Below are 20,768 nucleotides of genomic sequence, written 5' to 3' on the forward strand. Positions count from 1 at the left end.
ACTAACACCTCGAGCAAAAAAGTGTTACATTTCTCAGGATTACACGGTGTTATATTTCATTTCTGAGGATTTAGCGTAAATACGTTCTGCCATCACGACGGTAAAATAAAACCCTTGTATTTAAGCGTAATACAAAACAATGAATATCCAAGAAGTGCAACCAGCATGCGGAACTGACAAATGAAGCATTCGGTAGCTTTAAAAGTGACACGGCTGTTACACCGTTACGCCGCGGATAAAGCAAAGTGCGAGTGAGCACCGTGCCCTTGACGTCCATATTCAATATATGTCTATGCATTTTGGTAATTTTCACCGAAATTTGTCACGTCACGTCATGGGATGACAAATCCATTCGGAAATCGCGCCGACCGGTGTAACCATTCTGCGTAAGTGAACGGCCCCCGTGGATATGGAGATCCCTTCCAATCACATCTGTTCCACACGGTAGGGAGCAGCACTTCCCCACCTGTTCTGCATACGAGAACATTTCTCTTTACATGATAGTCAAACGTTTTTTTTTCTAATAACCCAGAGCCGCTGTTTATCCGAACATTTAATCTGATGGGTTTTTTTTTTCTTCACAGCAGCCATTGGTGGCCAGACAGAGAATGACAATTTGCTAACCCGCCCCGACTGGACATCTGTGAAAAAATATCTTCATAGCTCATCTGATTCCTCCAGGAAAAATATAGATTCTGATTCTGAACTAACTATACTGAACGGCCTCGTTGACTCACAGGTGATTGCCTGGATTCGAATCCAGAATCTTAAGAGTTTGTATTTGAGGTGGCAGTACTGCCTTTGAGGTCAACATGTGGGGTTAAATGCTCCCACCCTGTCCACTCACCACAGTTGGTCAAACAGGAGGTCGCGTGTGATTGGATTCTAAGTGTGGATACTCCCACCTCTACAAAAAATATCCGACCAGTGTGAAAGAGTAGGCCAAAATGCCCTCTTAGAGGGGCGCCCTTGGGCTCCCTGGGCCTTTCCGCCAGCAGCTGTGCAGCAAAAAAGAGCAGGGCTGCACTGTTACTGCCATCTCACGCTGCAGCAAGCGCCCATAAGTGTCCCCAAAGTTTCTCGTAGCAGTTAATGGAACGGCAGCATTGACCTGAAATCCAATTCACCGGCGAGAGGCCACCTCTTCAGACGCAACGTCGCGTTCGTCTGCGCGCGTGCCAACTCCCAAAAAGGGCGCACAAGGGCAAAGGGAAGCCAAATGTGGCAGGTGGTTAAACACAGCCAACCAATCAACCCCTGCAACTGCTGCCCCCCACCCCTCTCCCCCCTCCTCCTCCTCCCCTCCTGCGTTGGCAGAGCTCACGCACGGAACATGTGGCCGTGCAGGGCTCCAGGATGTGGATCGCGATGAGTTTGAGCTTTCATTGGTTTATTGTGTGTGTATATTTTATTATTTAGATAAATGGGTGAGTTTGATAGAAGATGGGTCCAGATTGCATGCTTGCTGGAGGCTAGGAAACTCACAAGCGCTTGCATTTCACCCTGCAGCCCTGCGGTGCTTTGCGTGTCCTCTTTGAATATTTGATGTTGGAAATGTAATGCACTGAGATGGCTTCAACCCCAGTACATTTGCGTACTCTACAGTTACTTTGATGACCGAATTGATGTTCTGAATCACCTGCCCCCTACCATTATGAAAATGAGATACAATCAACGTTTGGGCAAATGTTCAATGAGTAATAGTTTTGTATTTCAGATGAAGCCTACCTTGTCTCCTTTCGGACCAGGATCTCCCTTCAACCCAGGCAAACCCGGAGGTCCCTAAAGCGAGAAACAGATTAGCTGAATATTTTTGTTCCACAAATTAATTTGCATAATATCCGTCGTTCGTAATAATCACACATTTTAAGTTGAACAATTATCCACGACCATGTCTCAGGTGTCCCTGAATGCTGCCATTTAATCCACTGTGTTGTTCTTAAGAAACCGCACACACGTCTATATATAATATGAAAATGGTATTATAAAAATATACATTTAATATATTGTTATAGTGGGTTGTTTTATATACTTCCAAAACAGGTGTGTTGGTAATAGTTTGAAGTATCTTTCAGAGTGCATGCACATTTATATGACAAAATATACATCTTTAAACATTTATGTCATTGCCCTTACAGTCTAACGTCATGCAAAGTGTATATATAAAAATATCGCCAAGGCAAAGTTGGTCCTAATTAGTCCCAGTGAAAGTAACTAGTGGACTTACCATGGGTCCAGGAGGGCCAACCTCCCCAGGAGATCCTGGCATACCTTGATCACCCTGGGGGTGAGATAGAAACACGGGTTCATTTCAACTATCCTGAGAACAAGAATTGGAATACGTGACAGAGCCGTGTGCCCGCTGCAGCACCAACATTTTGGAGCGACCTTGTTTCCTCCCTTAACCTTGTAAGTCTCCCTTGGAAAAATATCCTTCAGCAGCAGACGTGTGCCGGATACGGCAGCCACATTCGCAAATCTGATCCGTAACTATGAACCTGACCCATTTATAAATCGTTCAATTTAAAGTGCAATCTCATCGATGGACTTTGTTGTTGTCTTGGTTTGGTCTGGGACTGGTGTTGTTGTTTTGCTGCCTTGCCCAAGCTTGCATTTGGTGTTGACAAATCGGCAGGAATTAAGTACTTGAGAAATGTGTACTTCGATACGTAATTAATATTTTAGATTTAGATTTTTTGCTAGCGACTTGCTTACCTTTTCTGGACATCTGTGAAAAAAGAGCTTCATAGCTCATCGGATTCCTCTTCCAGTGTAAATATTCTGATTGTTCTCAGCTTTCTTTAGTCTCAAAACGGTGCTGGCGTCCTCTGGTCTAGCACCGTTTTGAGACTAAAGAAAACTGTTTCTGGTGTGGACCAATCAGTTTAAAATACAATGCATATATTATCGGAGTATGTTCTTTGTTTGCATTCTGACCACAAGTATTGTGGTTAATGCAGACATCATTCCTTGTAAAAGGTTTCAGTTTGGTGTTTTAACATCTTAACACCTGTTTGTTGCCAGAAAAAAGTGGAAAACCTATTCTCAGTTTATTTACTATTTTATGTCCGTTTAAATTATTTTATTTTTGTTCATGTATCTGACCTTTCTGCGTAACTGCCTATACCTCAGTAACAAGTCTATGTGACGTGGCACTGTCTGTTTTGGTCCTTGTAAACTCTAGTTATTGCAGCAATTATCTCAGTTCTTGGATGGCAGAACCTCTGGCAGTGTTGTCTATTTCAATTTTGTGTGCATTTGTCTCGCTGACTGAGTTTCCAATTGATTATTTTAAAATTCAAACGAATGTAGCACAGATACAAATATATATATGTTCTTCGGAAAAAAAAACCCAATGTATATCTCACTCAACGTCCATGAATGAAGGTGTTCATCAAGCGACGTTATTCATCCTATGTATTATTGTAAAACCTAGCAACAAGACAGCTGTACGCATCGCATACATAACTGTACATTGTCAGTGTCAATTGAGATGGAGTGTCTAATTTGATTTGACATCAAAACATGAGCGATCGTTTGCTCACTCCTAAATGCAGCACTTGTAGTGGGGTGAACATATTCTACCCTCGAATATAGCAATTAGCGCAGCAAAATACATTGTTGTACTGTACCATGATCTAACGTCTATAGTCCCCACCTTAACCAAACCCGCGTTTACAATCCAGATAAAGTATGGATCATATAACCCTACATGGGGAGGCCTTTTCATCCAGCAGTGGATAAATGAAAGGGCTGAACAGTACCTATGGATATGGCATCGATGGGAGGGAAAGGGAAGGGGGGTTGCCCAACAGACATTCCAGATCATCGATTATCTCAATTGAATTTAGCGTGGAAACAGACGTGGGGCTGCATTCCACTTCGGGTTGAGCTGCAGCGCTTGCACTGGGAGAGCTGCCCTGAGGATCCATGGATGGGACCTGTGACCCTTTGCCAAATGGGTGCACGCGTGCATAGTCTAAGGGGCCCTAATCGGATTCCAAAGAATCAATTTCCCACCCTTTCCGTGTAAACCTGATTTGTTCCTTTTGGCTCGATATCGGCCGCATGTAAATGCTGCACGTGCAATCTCTGGATTCAAGAGCATCGGTTCCAAGGGGATCGATGCCCTGTGTGTGCAAACATTACACATGCCCTCTGCTGCCAGCGAAAGTGCTCTATTGTCCTCTGTAAAGGGGGGGGAGGGTAAGCGGAGAAGCAAATATTAATAACCGGGGAATGGGGATTTGTGTGTGTTTGATGGAAAACCTGAGAATAATTTACTTATACCAGAGTGGTAAGAGACACGCCAATATAAACGTTTATATCGCTCGTGTCAAGTGGTACCACGTGAATGCATCAGTTTTGTTTGTACGTATGTTGAACTTCTTTTGCGCCATACGTAGCCAACCGTGCTAATCGGAGGTGCGTCAGACCTCGGAAGCTAAGCAGGTTGATGCCTGGTTTACACTTTGATGGGAGACTTCCTGGGAACACCAGGTGCTGTAGGTTTGGTCTGCGTGATGGCCAGGAGACGATGGAACAGCAATGGATTCTTGAATATGTGTTACGCTTTGAGTGTGAACCCCCTTGAATCTGTAGGGGATTTTCCTCTGGGTAGTCCTGGCTACTTCCCACATGAAGCCAAAGGCTCATTAACGGCACTTGCCAAACAACCCAATGCAGCAGGGACCCCTCCTGACAGGAGTCTTGAGACTCGGCGAGGCTCTCCCTGGGTAATTGGAATTATTTTTACTCCAACAGCGCATGCGTGCGATGCAACTTGACGTTGTGCTTGCCTTGCTTTGAGTTTCCATCCGAAACATCACTTTGTAACTTTTTTTACTCCGTTATTGTAAACAGCTGTTTGGCCAGGAACATCATTTTGACGCTTTTGTGTTGTCCATATCTTTTTTTTTCATAACATGGTCGTCATATAATATGGTCGCTGTCCATATTAATTTTTTTTTAAAGGTGGCAACCCTAGTAGGGCCCATATAGTCGGCACAAGCGCGGTGGTCACTCACCACAGATCCTGGGATGCCGCGCAGTCCCTCCGATCCAGGTTTTCCCGGAAGCCCCTGGGCACCGACCGGGCCTGTTTTTCCGGCTGGCCCTTCCATCCCTTGGTCGCCCTTAAAAGAGGGAGATGGCATTCACCAAGACGAATAGAGACAAGGCTTTATTTTTTTTTTATATATTAACATTTTTTCATAATAAAGGTTTTTTGGTTAGATCGCGTAAGTATAAATGTGTCGTAACCCTCCACCAAACGACTGCCAGTAACGTTTGTCGCATAAACAACGCGCCAATAGCTCGGATGCTCCACTGCTGAGATTGGTCCTAATGAATGCAACCATTGAGTATGGTAGGAGACTCGGATTTATTAACACGATCGCATTTCACAAAACACCGACGTATATACCCCCGAAGGACGTGATGACACACAAGGAGGTATGTCAACGGACAAATCCACCATTCATTTTATCGGCCATCAAAGAAGACCACCTTGAAAATGGCTGGGCCACGTGCATTCACCGCATCGGTGAATGCAGCAAGTGCCTATGTGGGTCCCAGGAAGTGGTAAATGGAGATGAGAATGACCGTTGATGAGCTGTAACCAAAACAGTGCAGTCGGATGTAGCAAACTACAGGTGTTACTGATAAAGCGAGAACGCGTGACAAGTGGGAGGCATTGGGTTGCATGATTTGTCAGTGACATTACACGGACCAAGTGGCTAACAATTCACAGATTGTTGCACCATTCGGCTGTGTTCAGAGGATTTTTAGATGTTAGTGATAATGTGGGCATAGTTTAGGCCTCTTTAAGGTGAAAGTTTAAGCGACACATGCACTCCACGTAACACAAACATTTATACAGCCACAACATAATATAAATACGTACGATAGGGCCAAGCTATCATTACAAATTACTTTTAAATGCATAGTTCTCACTCACATATTAGAAATTTCACTCGAACAAAAAATTCATTTTTATTATTATTATAAACTTACCAGGCCCAGGCTTCAAACTCCAGCTAATCCCACCCACCCCAGACCCAAAGAGCACATTTGAAAGGAACTTCAGGTTCGACATGCCTCAGGAATTGCTTTTTCCATCTTATGTCCCTGACATCGGGCCTTGTTTCGTGATCTAGCCAAGGAAATGCCCTCACTTTGCTCAATAATCACTTACCACTGTTCCCCAGCGGCATTTAATCACGCTGATGTGGCACCTCCTATGTCATCACTTAATTGAGTTTGAAAGTCGGCCACCATGTATCATGGCACGCGGTTTAAGGGACCCCATGTGAACCCAGCCTAAAATTTAAAACACATCGGGGTGAAAATGACGATTGAATAAAGATGCGGATGACAGCAGGACAGAGTGCTTTCGAAAAGCCGATTTTATCAATGACAAGCGGCATGCCAATGTGCCTGAAGAGGTTACGTTCACGTTGCCAGACAGGACGTATGGATCGGAAATGCGAACTCGGTGACGAATGTGAACAAAACAGCTGCTCGGAATTTACAATGAGAGACGGGAGGAGGAGCGCGTGGATGAGGAAACAAAACACAAATCAGAGATATCGACTTTAAAAGCAGTGAATGGGCTTGGCCAGGACAACAACAACAACAATGCATGTAAATATGGAGTCGGAATGCAATGCACATTGACCCATGGACAAGGTGATATCATGGCGGCCAAAGAACACATTTGAGAGTAACCCTGTGGAGATGGAGCAACAGGAGCAGATCGAGTTCAGGAGTGAGATGGATCGTGAAACACGACAACGGTGCGGAGAGGCCTCCATCCAGCAGTGGATAGACCATGGCCGACGATGATGGTGATGAATATAATGATAATTAAATGTTACATAGCATCATTCATGTATTTGCATCCCACAATGCTGCACATCAATGAGCCAGTCCCTTAAACAGATGTTACAAAAACAAAACCGTACTACTTAACAAATCAAAACTATATATATTGATACAAAAATAACAAGAAAAAAATACACATAACACGAAAATTACCATCAGAGAGAAAAATTAAGAAAACTAAATAAATCCGTTTGGTCTTTATAATACACAGTAGTATACAATTCGAGATGAAAATGGCTTAATCTCCTCAATCACGGAGTGAAGGCGGGTCATTACCTTTGCTCCCTTCTCTCCCTGTCTTCCTTCCGGTCCTCGTTGTCCAGCTTGCCCCTGAAGCGATCAAGTGACATCGTCGCTATACAACGTGGCATGGGTAATACAACAGCCACGGAGCGACGAGTCGGTTCGATCACAGGTCAACAAACAGAATGCTGCAACTGTGTATTTCACTGCATTTGTGTTTCGTTGGAATGCTTTTATTGGGCAAGGTCAAACAATGACGGGCAAGGTCAAACAATGATGAGATGTAAATATGCTAATGCGAGAGAAACAATATGTTTGTGCGAGAAAGGGATCTTCTTTTTCATGGTATTTAACATTGTAACGTTATATAATGTTGTTTTAAATAATAAATGGAGGTTGTGGTGGCACTGTGGCTGGTTACATTGTAGAATTGCCACCTGTGGTGGTTTAATCAGGATCACCCTCATTTTAATTCTACTTTCCTGGGAAACATGTACATTTTCCGAGAACGTTCAAAGTCTCCGTTTTTGTCAGTTGCGTAATAACAACAAGGCAATGCATGTGCATGCAGTTCTCCCCTCGTGCTATGTCCCGTGCTATGAACCCAATGACCCCAGTTCATTTCCCGCCCGTGACGAACGTTACGAACATCATGACATCAGTGGTGAGTGACATCCAAGCTGGTACTATCCCCTTCACCACCATCGGCTCACCAAGCCACACTGGGGGGGGGGGGTGGCTTGGTCTTCATCCGGCAATGGATCGACAAAGGGCGCAAACCATTGTCATTTAACTTACAACTGTGGAATTATTTCTCTGATGCCAGCATGCGATGGGCCCTGCTTCGCAAACAAAACAAAAACGATGCCCCACGAAGGTGGACCGCGGCGCAGTTTTTTGGCAGCTGCGGTGCTCAAAAGTGCCAGCCCCATTCAGACTGGCTCCGTGTGGTGATTCGCCCGTTGTTGAATGCTAATGAACGGTATCGTATGGCGAGAAAAAAGCTAAGGCTGCAGGGAGAACGGTACTCCCAGTGGCAACTGGTGGGCTTTATGTGGATCTTGGCGGTGTAAATTGGGGCATTATTAAATAGGTCCCTTCTGCACGCGTGCAGCTTTAGGGATTTAGTTTCCCACCCCGCCCCTCCGACGTCAGTAAGATTGTCCCGATGTCGAGAAAACCATGACATATTCCGACGTTCCAACGTTCCACACTTAAAAAATATATACATATTCAATTATCATATTCCCCTAACAATATGCAGTTAAGGTCTTACTTACCGGAGGTTTGGTAATAAACATGCATGATACTTAAACACAGCCTTAAAATGTAGTGGTGTCATAAAATGAAAAAACGTAAAAAAATCGTAAAACATCATAATCTGTCCGATTTATATCACGCAGCATTACAACGCTGCTATATATTTTCCTTTCCTAATCACCACTCACTTCCCTACCACACACTGACGTGCTGACCCTATTGTGCATTGCCTTGAGATTGAACTATACCTTAGAAGCATTGTGAATCCCAAACGTGTCATATTTAATCCACCAGATACTAATAATTACACCATAATACTCTATGCCGCGCCCATTATGTAACAGCGCATCTCAGAATGCAGTTTAAATATTTTCACGAAGATGAAGATATTATGCGTGAAATATCGAGGTGGTTGCCATTGGGAGCTGTGTTATCCTTGTGCTAGGTATCTCGTAAGATATGATGACGAGGATGATGATGATTGGCACTTACCCTCTTTCCTGGTGGTCCTGGGGGTCCAACTTCACCAACTGGTCCAGGCGATCCCTGGCCAAATACATCACTCAGTAAACAAACGTACGTACACACACAAAGACAAAGACAGAGATCCCCCGCATAGCCTTGAACAGACTGTTGGGGCAAGTGCTGTTAGCGAGCACCATTGAAGGCCGTAACGGTACATGAGGGGGTGGGTGGCCAACGCCACGCCCGGCCGCCTTCGTCTCTCTAGTGGCGATGTTTACACACCGCACCGTACTCATTTGAGGCTGAGTCGACCATGGGGGAGCCCAGGACCGGTTCAGTTATTTGTGACTGGTGTTGTGCCGTGAGCGGGAATCTAACTGGGGTCGCCAGGTATGTAGCGCAGCGTAGCGCTAACCGCTACACTACCGCTCCCTACACACACACGTACACAGACACTCGTAATGAATTCCTAAGAGTTGAATAGTGTGGACGGGGCATGCGTCATCGACGTTGAGAACTCACAGCTGTCCCAGCTTCCCCGTCTTCACCTTTGTCACCGGGAGATCCGTCCTGGCCCTGGAACAAACACAATCAGTGGTTGAGGGTCCTCAGCTCAACGCGAGGGGGTCGGACCATTCTGAAGGGGGTTGTGGAGGCAGGGAAGATGTGTTTACGTGGTGTATGTGTGTGTATGTATGTTAAACTTCTTTCGCACCGTAGCCAACCGTGCTAATCGGAGGCGAGAAATGATTTGCACGCTGGACTTGCAGTCCAGAGGTCGCCGGTTTGATTCCATCTCTTGGCGCGGGAGGCAGGTTGTCAACTCAGAGGCAGGCAGGTTGCGTGTGGTGAGGTTAAATGTGGGGATACTCTGGCCTCTTCCAAGAGGTCTGGCCAGCATGGAAGGCCAAATACCCTCTAGACAGGGTTCGCTACAGTTATCTCCGTTGGAAGTCCATCTGCTGATAGTGGTGTGAGCAAGAAATTGCAGGGCTGCATCTTTACCTTTTCACCTTTGAAGTGAACTAAACGTGCAAAAGTCAGGAAAATACTTACGGATGGACCAGCCTCGCCGGGAGGTCCTGGGTCACCAGGAAATCCAACAGGGCCCTGCAGGAGACAAAAGAAAGTTCCTTACAAATGAAACCCAAATATTTGGCAATGCTGCGTTGACAGTGGCGGACAGATACGAAGAAGGGGCCATTGGCCCAAAAAGTCGCCAATTTTTATGTTTTTTCTTTCCTTTCAAAGCAGTGCCATTGACACATTTCCTTAAGAAACCTGGGCACGAAAAAGTTAAAGAGCAAGTTAGTCGCTGAAAAAAAATACAACAACGGCATCTGAAATTGTGTAATTCATGACCTCAGCCCATCACGTTCAACTTTCTATTAATCCATCAGCACCTGCAGCTAAGAGTTCACAATTTTCAAACGGATTTTCCAAAACCTCTAGTCCGTCATGTTTTATTACGCGCTCACGATCACCGGGGGGAGGGGGGGGCGAATATAATTTTTGAACACCTGCACCCCGAGCTCACAGGACACGTGTGTGAAAAGAAGAATCCCCCACTGAGAGCGAGCATTTATGAACACAAACGTGCTATATATGCAAGCCATTACAAAACATGTCAGGGAAGCACTGGGTAAGTGGAATGTGTGTTTGTGTGCTATAGGGGGGAGCGGTGGCGCAGCAGTTAGCGTGCTGCGCTATGTACCCTGCGTCCCAAGTTCGATTCCCGCTCATGGCCAATGTTAACTCAGCCTTAAATGAGTACCTGGTGCAATTTGAAAACATCGCCACTGGGGGAGACAAAGGCGGCCGGGCGTAGTGCTGGCCACCCACCCCCTCGTGTGCCGTGCTGGCCTTCATAGGTACTTGCTAACAGCACTTGTCCCAACAGCCTGTTAAGGCTACATGGGTGGCATTTCTCTTTGTATATATGTAGTATTACCATTCCTGAAGAAGGTGTTTTTTGGTGAAATCATGAACACCAGCATTGTCAATATGCCATTCGCAGGGCATTTAGAATGGTTGAGTTGAGATGTGATTGTAAGGCGCTTTGAGGTACTGCGGCATCTAAGCGCCCTATAAATGCAAATGCCTATCCCTAATAATCTGCTGTTACTACAGCTATAAATGTTCAGTGCTGATAATGACCGTTTTGTTTCCATTTCGAGTGTTTATCCGATAATTGTATCGGTCAAAGACATGAGACCCGTAAGGCAAGGGAAATTTACATACTTTACATACGTTTTAGATTTGACTGAATCTGCTAAACAAGCTGGGTTTTTATTTTTGGGAATATTCTATGGGGAATATATTAGCCATTCCGAATATAAATTGAATGTAAACGGATTTCTCTCCCATAAAAATTGACCAATTAACTGTTTGTCTATTTTAATTTTGCAAAACAGCTAATTCACTGATACATAATACTGAAAACAAAAGATAACACCTTTGGCAGTGGAAAAATATAAAACGTAAAAAGCTATGTATTGAAAGGACTAGCTTATTAGCAAAATACACGCATTGTACAAAATTACCACCGGCTTCATCCGGGAGGAGCGCTTAATCCCTCTATCGCGAAGTTGCAAGACGTGAGAAAATGTGAACTAATTACAAACATTAAACATCTATTTTCCCATACAGGCTGCTGGGTTCACTTTTTCGATTGCTACCTGTCTGGGTTTGACCCGGACAGTCCGGGAACTGGCATCAGAATTCGACAGGCAGGTATTAATTTGCACCAATATCTGGTGGTGTTGAGTTGAACTTTATTTAGGTACACTGATCAGTTTTGACAGACAAACGCTGAATGGGAAATATGTCCGGGTTTGATCTGTGGAACAGTTCGCAACCCTAGTTCATGAACTACCATCAGCAGCAGTCCTCCAAAGTTGGTATTATCGGCACCATCACCGTCATCTGTCGCTGATATTTCTGCGTTACTCCTCCCCGCTAGAATACTTCCTCCTCGTCCACTCCATCAGCCCATCTTTTCCTCACTCATCCTGCCTCTCCCTGTCGCCTTCCACTAGTGTCACACATTTGCTTTTGCCGGATTCCTGTTTGTTGTCGCTCTTCTCACACCTCTGTACGTTGAATTGAACAACATAACGAAATCACTCACAGGGTTTCCCTTTGGTCCATCCTCTCCCACGGGTCCCTTGGCACCAGCAGGACCGGCCGTTCCTGGAGGCCCCGACTCTCCCTTCTCTCCGCGCTCTCCTTTCGGGCCCTGTTTCAATTCAACGAAGATTAAAACGGAACACGGCTCAACACACTGGCTTAACCTCTGCTTGACCTTTGCTCGATTTAAAGACACGTATTCAATCGTGTTGTCTTAGGCATGCAAAAGTGCTGTTCGTTGCTGGCCGTTCGGAATTTTGGGCTTGTGCTCGGCAACTGTGATTTGAAACAATGTGGCCGTCAGGCCTCTGAGCACAGACAACAAGTCTTACCAGACAGATTTAATTGGGCTTAGTTTTCATTTGTAGTCACTTTAAATGCCCTCTTTTTTCTCAACTGGAGACTGAATATTGTGAAAGTGATGTCACCACAACTTACAGAAGAGACAGTCAAATGATTGAGATTGGTGGGTGACACGTAGAGGCTTTGAAATAAAATGTTTGTTTTCCCCTATCATGTCCCCATATTATTTTAGTGAGGGTATCACTCGATGGATCGCCCTCTGCATTGCATAAACATCACAAAACATTGCACAGGACAAAACGTGTGCATGTATAAACTCCGCATTTAAATTTTTAAAACTAGTTTTACAAACCAATTGTCAATTCACACTATTGTCGTGATATCAAAAAACGCAGGTCGATTAAGCATAACAAAAACAACAGCCACATAAACGTTAATTAATGCAGCGGTTTTTACAGAATGTGCAGTTGAATTCGAGCGGACCCTCGAGTCAATTATGCTTTTCATATTGTTGCCCTGTGCACGTGACCTCTGCACAGTGTACGCCTCAATCATGCAGCACAGCTCAGCAAACACTCTGGCCGGTACACCATTAACTCAACATTCCCATCCACATCTCAGCAAACACTCTGGCTGGTACACCATTAACTCAACATTCCCATCTACATCTCAGCAAACACTCTGGCTGGTACACCATTAACTCAACATTCCCATCCACATCTCAGCAAACACTCTGGCTGGTACACCATCAACTCAACATTCCCATCCACATCTCAGCAAACACTCTGGCTGGTACACCATCAACTCAACGTCCCTATCCACAGCTCAGCCACTCTTTCCACGCTGCTCACCCCAGGCCCTGGCTCTCCGGGAAACCCAGGGTCGCCTGCCTCTCCAGAGTCGCCCTAGATATAAAAAAACGCAAAGCAAAACAACGGAACCATTATTGATGACCTTGAGGGCTGACGGGGGGCAGCTGCTGCTGGGGAACGCTTGCCTTTTGGTGCAGTGCCGTGGCCACCTTAATTGTTCCTTTTCCCGGCACGAGCGGGCCTTTTGGAAATTAATTTTAAGCTACGTCGAGCCCCCCCAGATGGCTCGAGCAGGGTGCGCGGTGCAACCGGGCAGCGAGATTACAAGATAATTCCTCCCATCTGCCACGGCACCTATGACCCCACGGCTCCTTATAATATGCACGGGAGATGTACGGCCCTATTGTTCATATTCGTTTTGCGATTTTTCACGGCTTTTGCCCGCTCAGCATCTGCGGAACGGATGCCGACTCTTCGGAATTTAGCTTCACAAATAAAGAGGAATTGCGTGGGAAGACGTCCCATTAGCCACGATTGAACGTGTTCGCCACTGATGAGCGCGAGTAAGTTCACGGATAACCCCCCAGACAATAGGATCCATGATGCTCATCCCAATACATCACGGCAGACAGGAGCAGTCTTAGTGTACGGTGATTTTCTTTCACGTCAATATTGTTGTGCTCATTTTCAGAGTTTATGGCTTTTGCTTTGTTGATTTTTATATTGTTTTCACGATTCACCAAGGAAACTTTAGTCAAATGTCAGTTGGGCTTTTTTGTGTACTCCACTTCAGCTGAACAATCATCGGCCCCTGTAGATTTTCTGTGAGCCTGCAGAGAGGGGGCATAAGCCCTCCCCTAGCCCTTAAATACTGCTGTAGCCTCAGCACCCGCTTCTAAATTCCCATAGAGGCCAAGTGGGACAATGCTGCTACAAAATTAAAAACCAGTCGGTGGAATTTCTTCAAAGTTCCCCAAATCTGTTGCGGTTTCCTTTTAATTAGCAAGCTTTCATTTGACAGGCTAACTGTCTGCAATAGTTGGAGGGGTGGCATTGTGGCCTTGAACAAAAAAACTGACAAATTAGTATAATTATGCAATGAACACTGCAGCCGTTCCTCGTATTCACATGGAGAGAGAGAGAGAGAAAGAGGGAGCAGAACGCACGACAGACAATATCAGATCGTATCGTTACTCACACTGTGAAGCATTTAACATTTGTCTTAAGTTCGCTTAACATTTACTGTGTCGTGTCCCCACTGAGTTTTTGTACGTGACCCCCCCTCCCCCGCCTTTAAACAAGGTCACGCTACAGGGTTTACCATCATGTCCAATAATAATACGGGCCCAATATGACATTTAAGGAGTAGACAGTATTTCAGGCTGATCCAAGACCACTTGAGATTCACGTCAGGTGACGGCTGATGCTGACCTTTTCTCCGACCGCGCCAAGCGAGCCGATCGATCCAGGAGAACCTTGTGGGCCCTGCGTCAAGACACACAAGCCCACGTTTCTTAAAATAACAAAACAAACATGCCGGCAGACACAACCACAACATCTCTTTTGAATACTTCAATCGCAAGGAAGCGAGCGAGCGAGCTACACACAATGCTGATATGCGTGTATATAGATTTTTTCTTTATTTCTTTAATTCAATAACAAAAAAACATTGTAGCGAAGACGGCATGTCCTACAATGTGACTCAGGATGTGTCATTCGCTGGGGTACTTACATCGGCGCCGCTCGCGCCAGGAGGACCTCTGGGCCCTGGAGGACCTGGTGGACCCTGAGACACAGAAAACAACCATGACGTCATCATCATTAGCAGCAGCAGCTATGATTTATCCATTGCTGGATGAAGGCCTTCAAAAGCCTTAGCCATTTAAAAAAAAAATCCTTTATATTAAGTTCACTTGCTTGCTTGCGCGCTTACGACCGTGCAAATCTTTCGGTCGTTTTTTAACCCACTTCCCGTGATCCAATCGAGCTGACATTTTGCACACAGACTGGTTGTGCGTAACAATTTATTTTCGTGAAATTTTTTTCCATAACTTTACACTTTTTAGGAAAATGTTTTTTATATTTAATTACAAATTGCTTAATGGTGGCAGGCAATCATCTAACCCATAGGTGGCAGCCATCTCAAGCCAGAGGACGAGAGGACTCTAGCCGCCACGCATATAAAGGATTTATAGTGAAAAACTTTGTTTTTACGGGTTAATTTTTGATGGTCTCACGGTGCAAGATTCCACCCAGCTCCTGCAGACGAGCTGATATTGTCATTCCGTCTCTGAGGAGGACGTCCTCTCTCGGGCAAGTTCCCTCCTTTGGCTGCCATTCTTACATGAGTCTCAACCACCGGCTATCATCCCTTCCCCGTGATGTTGTCCTGCCCACAAGCCCGATTCTTTTCCTTAACTGCCTATACGATGTCGAATTTTGCAGCTGTTCACTCATCCATGCGTTTCGAAATCTGTCTCTCAGTGGAATTCCAACCACGCATATCTCCATGATTTCTCTGCGCAACCTTTCAGCCCTTTTCACCTTTCTTTTGTCACCGTCCACGTATCTGGTCAGGATGTCATAGCGGGTTGAACACCCTTATTGGCACATTGGTAAGGTAGATTGCTTTGCATTACAATTGCGTTTTCTCACCTTTTTTACGCTATCATTTTTACCATAATCTGCCTTTGTTAATTGTACTAGGGCGGGGTGTATAGATATATATATATATGTTTTTATTAAATTATATTTGTAAATGGTCGTTTGTACGACTGCGAGATTTGCGGGCTTCTTAAAGAAATTAGATGAGATGAATGTCTTTAACCTGTACTTTAACAGGGCAGGGGAGTCGGCAGCATGGATGGCTGGGGGGTGGAGAGATAGTTCTAGACTCTGGGGACGATAGAGAAGAAGTTGCCGCCTGATCTTCAACCCACAAGCAGCTCACACTTATGCACGTTTTACCCTTTGGGAAGCACTCTGTCAACTCGGGTCTGTGAAGCTGTTGTGCCACAATGGCCACTCGCGTATGTCCGTACGGAGCACTTGCCATGGCATACACAGCATGATTAGAGGCAGCTTCCAGGAGCAGTTAGTAGCTCGTCGTCAGTATCCCAAGCCGGTGGGAGAGTTTCCGAATGAAGCCCATCGTGTTCTTGAATTCCAGCTCAGGAGATCAGTTACGTACGGCGATGCAAGTACACAATTCCCCTAGCTCCGACTAAAATCAGTGTCGATAAAGGGATATTTTTCCTTTCACGTAAGAAGTTTTATAAACTGAACTAAACATTTGTATTTTATTTGACCAGGTAAGGCCCACTGAGCTATTTAGCTTTTTTCAGAAGTGACCTAGCCACAGATGATAGCTCAACGAAGTGGATTACCACGTGGAAATTTCAAGCAGCAGCCAAATACTCTAAACGCGTGTTTGTAAACGTAAAAGGAAAAACCGGAGGTCCCGGGGAAAAATCCACGCGACCACGAGGAGAGAGACATGCAAACTCAAAATAAACAGCCGTCAGGGTCGGGATCGAAGTCTGACCTCCTGCATACCAGGCGATGGGGTAAACATCTCGCCACCGTGGTGATGTGCAGAGAGATGTTGGAAAGAGCGCCGCAAGGACAGATACTGGTGAAGGAAACTGCCGTGGCCAAAAAGGCCAAGGGACTAAGAAAAAAGGGTATATGTAGCCAGGAACCAAATCGCCATGAGTTAGCCCAATCACAGCTGGCCGCAATGCCAACATTTCAATCGTGTCAAGAGCTCTTCCGAAACCGCTCGCATTTTCGACATCCTCAATTTATACACCACTCTGGCCAATCGGAAGCTCCCTTCCTTATAACGCGAGCGGCTCAGAAATCGCGGCTCTCGAGGCGCGTCACCAGCCGCGGGGCGCACGCCGTTCCTCCTCGCCGCGTCCCTCGAGCGTGCCGCGGGAGGCGCCGTTATATTTCACGGGGCTAACGAGAAGACGGCCGGCAGTTTGTCTGCAGGCGCGGACGGGCCGCCCGCGAGAGCGTGCACGCGCGCGCATGAACGAGCGTTGCTCGAGAATGAACTCTGCAATCAGCCGGCTCAGCTGCAGGCGCAATCGCGTCGATCCATCCTCCGCCCTAAAGTGTTTCCCGCTCGGCAGAGCCGGCCCGGTGATAGAGACACGGTTTATTGACACCACACGGGGTGGCGGTCCCTTTACGCGGGGACCGTACCGTGGTTAACGTGACACGCAAGAGCCCTCCGTTGTCCCCGAGCATGCCGGGTCTGGTGACTGATGACTCTCTGGGGGGTGGGTGGGGGGAGACCTCCAACCCGGCCGCACGAGCTGACCTGCTCATGGTCTCGTCGTGGTATGTGCCCACACCGAGCTTATATGTCTGTTATCTTTTTTTTCAATCTCCTACCAGCTTCAATGTTTTATGGTAATTGGGCCGCTGCTATTGTCTGTACTACGAACATGTACGGGTGCAGCCCTTGTCAATCAGCAGCCGGATGAGGGTCTCCCAATGCCGTTGTTTGACTATACTTCCCCACTCAGGTCAGTGTGGGTTGGTGAAAGCCTAGGGCATGGACATGAAAGCGTAGACGTTTTGGTATCATCAGCATCAACACTGGCCGTGATCATTCCACTGCTGGATGAAGGCCATTTCAAGCTGTTTCCGTCTATTCCGATCGTGCGATGTGATAATGCACCGAGCAAGTACGGTGTTACATTGAGATATGGCGGAATCGAGCATCTTCGGATTGGTCATCGGGGCAAACTAAACACAAAAAAGCAGTTCTAAAGAAAGTGAGTTTTCAATCGAGATTTTAAAGTGTATAGCTCCAGTGGCTTCCGGTATATCGAAAGGGAAAGCATTCCAGACGGCCGCAGACGCGCGCCTGAAAAAGCGCGACGCGGTGACCACCGTTGTTGGCCGCCTTCGTTCGGTGGCGAGCCTTTCGCGTGACGTGCTGCGCGGAGGACGCAATGAGGACCAAGTTAAAGACTCACCTGGGCCGGAATGCCTTCACACAAGGACAACAACGAGGCAAGGGCAGGTGTGCAGGTGTGACGACTGTGCTCACCATGGGGCCACCATCTCCCGTTTCACCTTTCTCTCCAGGCGTGCCGGGCAGACCCTGCAAACAACGACCACATGCGTCTTAATCAGTGGAGGCGCAAAGGTCCGGTTCGCATGTCAACCCATCGCGTGATTAATCGTCATAATAGCAGCACCCATACCCTCACGGTGTTTGATTGGCCTCATAATAATTGCGTCGTACCAACAGAATCATTACATAATGTGCGTGAGGAGGGGAAGGGCGGCGATTAGGGTGCTGCGCTACCAACCCGGCGGTCCGAGTTCGATTCCCGCTCACGGCCACCAACACCAGTGACGATTATCTGACTCAGTCCTGGGCCTCCCCTGCAGAGTTCTGTTGTGCGTAAACTGGCCTTTACCCCGTGATTCTGGCCGTGTACCCAGCAGGTTCTGTTTCCTGCTTTCTATACACGGTGGTGCATTGGGATCTATGGCTAAAATGCGCCACTTTACAAATGTAAATGATGATTATCCCTCTTCCTTTCTGAGACGACCACAAGTTGCAGGATGGGTCCCGTTCACTGCAGAACATCGGAACGCGCAAGCGGTTCAGCGTTAACTTTATTTAGAAAGCGTAGCACCGGTGTTTTTAAAGACATTGTACTCACCGCAAGAAAACTGCAGCGACACGACCGCGCTTTACGATACCTGGCGCCAAACTGTGCCACACACCCTCCTGCATGGCCTTGTGGGAGCCTCAGTACCAAAAAAGGTGAATTTACTTTAGTTTTTCTTCCAGTTCTGGTCCGATGATGCACACATACAACGACGTACACGTATGTCATCGGAACGGGAAAGAGTTATTATTATTGTTAGTTTAACACGTAGGCTTTTATTATTGTTACCTGCAGGCCGATGGGGCCACTGGATCCGGGGAAGCCGCGCGTCCCATCGTCACCCTTGGGTCCATACATGCCCTGCTGCCCACGTGGCCCAGGCTCACCATCGGCACCCTGGACAAAACGGAGAGACGCCGTCAACAGCGGTTTCCACCTGGCCCTGTCGTGGAATGGCGACGTTGCTCATCTGTAAAAAAAAAAAAATGGCGGCATCGCAGAGGCTTGCCTTTCCTTGGCAAGCCAAAGCCGTCTTTAACTCGGAAACAAGCGCCACCGCCATACGGAGCACACGTGCGCATGTTGTTGCGATTACCGTCGTCATATCTGGAGTTCAGTAACCCATTTCCTACTTGTGCTCCTTTGCATTTGATAAAATCCAACGTGAAGCGGTCAGCTTCCATGATTGATGATAGAGAAACAACGGCTTCACTGCGGTCACTCGCTCACCTGCGCCGCTCAATTGCCTCACTATCACTCTTCTATGGCTACGACCTTTCCCGTGAACTCAGCTCGCTGATTCCTCCACCCGTGTTAAGGAGCCCGTCTACCAGGCTGTGTTCAACCACCGCACTGTGTTCAACGTATTTATGTATGCACATGTTTGTATGTTGACCTTGTTTCGCACCGTACGTAGTCAACCGTGCTAATTGGAGGTGCACAATGCTTCTCTTTCAGCTTTTTTCCTTCCCGCTGCTCCATTTTGGAATTCTCTCCCATCGTCCCTTTTTTATTTTACCGATTTCGTACAACGTCGCTCAGTTTGAACAAACGTATTGATATCTGTCTGCTTATATGTCTGTCTATATGTCTCTGGTTCTGTGTTTCATCTCTCTCTCAGATTTAGCATTCTCAGGAAGAACGTAATCAACCAGGTAGGGTATTTGACTGTTATGTTATCCGATTCTCTGTTGTATTACATTACATTTCTAAGTATACTAGATCTGTGTTTCTATTTCATTTATACCTGATGATGATTGCTTGTGTTGCAATCGAAACGTCGTATGCTAGTATTTAATTTATTTTTTTCTCTTTATACGTGACTTTACCGAAAGAACCAAAGAGTAAACGTATTATTTGTTATCTATTGTACTTGCAATCGCGCTGTCTTTTTTTGTGGCCTTTCGCCTGGGCGTTTCTGCACCTGTGGGCCCTCTGCTCAGGAGGCCTGATAATAAATGAATAAATAAATCCGGAAGCAGACGAGCGTGACAAAATGTCATCAGCTGAAATTTTGATTACTGTGTTTACGTTTTCTTACATTATTTCAATTCCCTTGTAGTTTTTGTGTTTGTTTTTATTTCAGCTATTAAAGAAAGCTAAAGCAGCAATGCGAAATAATGTTTTTTATACTGCCCAGTGGGAGATGGGATTACAGCCATGAATTAAAAAGCAATTACCCGACTAAATTCAATGCACACGCATCGCAAGCGCTCTGTTATTTTGAGCAGGTAATGATCAAGGTCTTTAAAACCAAAGCCCACTGGCTTACAAACAAAAAATATTGGCTGCAGCATCCTCTCATTTTGTACAAGCATAGTTTGGTTATGCCATACCACATTGCATTAAGTAATAATAATCATAATGCCCTGTTATTTATCTAGCGGAAAAAAAAATTCATCTAGTCTCCATCCTCCGTTTTCATAGAACCCCTACAAATTGGGATGTCTGGCCATTATTGAGTTTTTGGAATTTTTTATTATTATCATCATTTTTATTATTAAGCTTGTTTGCACTGGAAAGCCTCGCT

General features: G+C 45.9%; 1 protein-coding gene across 1 annotated transcript in view; it reads right to left on the reverse strand.

Moving 5' to 3' along the window:
• LOC144724284 (collagen alpha-1(XI) chain-like) overlaps positions 1-20,768 on the reverse strand; it is a 165,860-nt gene that overhangs the window by 26,281 nt on the left and 118,811 nt on the right. The window contains exons 45-57 of the mRNA XM_078603271.1: positions 19,028-19,135; positions 18,166-18,219; positions 14,830-14,883; positions 14,529-14,582; positions 13,137-13,190; positions 11,984-12,091; positions 9,910-9,963; positions 9,376-9,429; positions 8,881-8,934; positions 7,162-7,215; positions 5,028-5,135; positions 2,228-2,281; positions 1,729-1,782 (exon numbers count right to left, since the gene is read on the reverse strand). Of these exons, the coding sequence (XP_078459397.1) occupies positions 1,729-1,782; positions 2,228-2,281; positions 5,028-5,135; positions 7,162-7,215; positions 8,881-8,934; positions 9,376-9,429; positions 9,910-9,963; positions 11,984-12,091; positions 13,137-13,190; positions 14,529-14,582; positions 14,830-14,883; positions 18,166-18,219; positions 19,028-19,135 (864 nt within the window). The remainder of the gene's footprint in view (positions 1-1,728; positions 1,783-2,227; positions 2,282-5,027; positions 5,136-7,161; positions 7,216-8,880; positions 8,935-9,375; positions 9,430-9,909; positions 9,964-11,983; positions 12,092-13,136; positions 13,191-14,528; positions 14,583-14,829; positions 14,884-18,165; positions 18,220-19,027; positions 19,136-20,768) is intronic.

This window comes from Lampetra planeri, chromosome 20 (genome assembly GCF_965212315.1).
Source record: "Lampetra planeri chromosome 20, kcLamPlan1.2.h2, whole genome shotgun sequence".
NCBI lineage: Eukaryota > Metazoa > Chordata > Hyperoartia > Petromyzontiformes > Petromyzontidae > Lampetra > Lampetra planeri.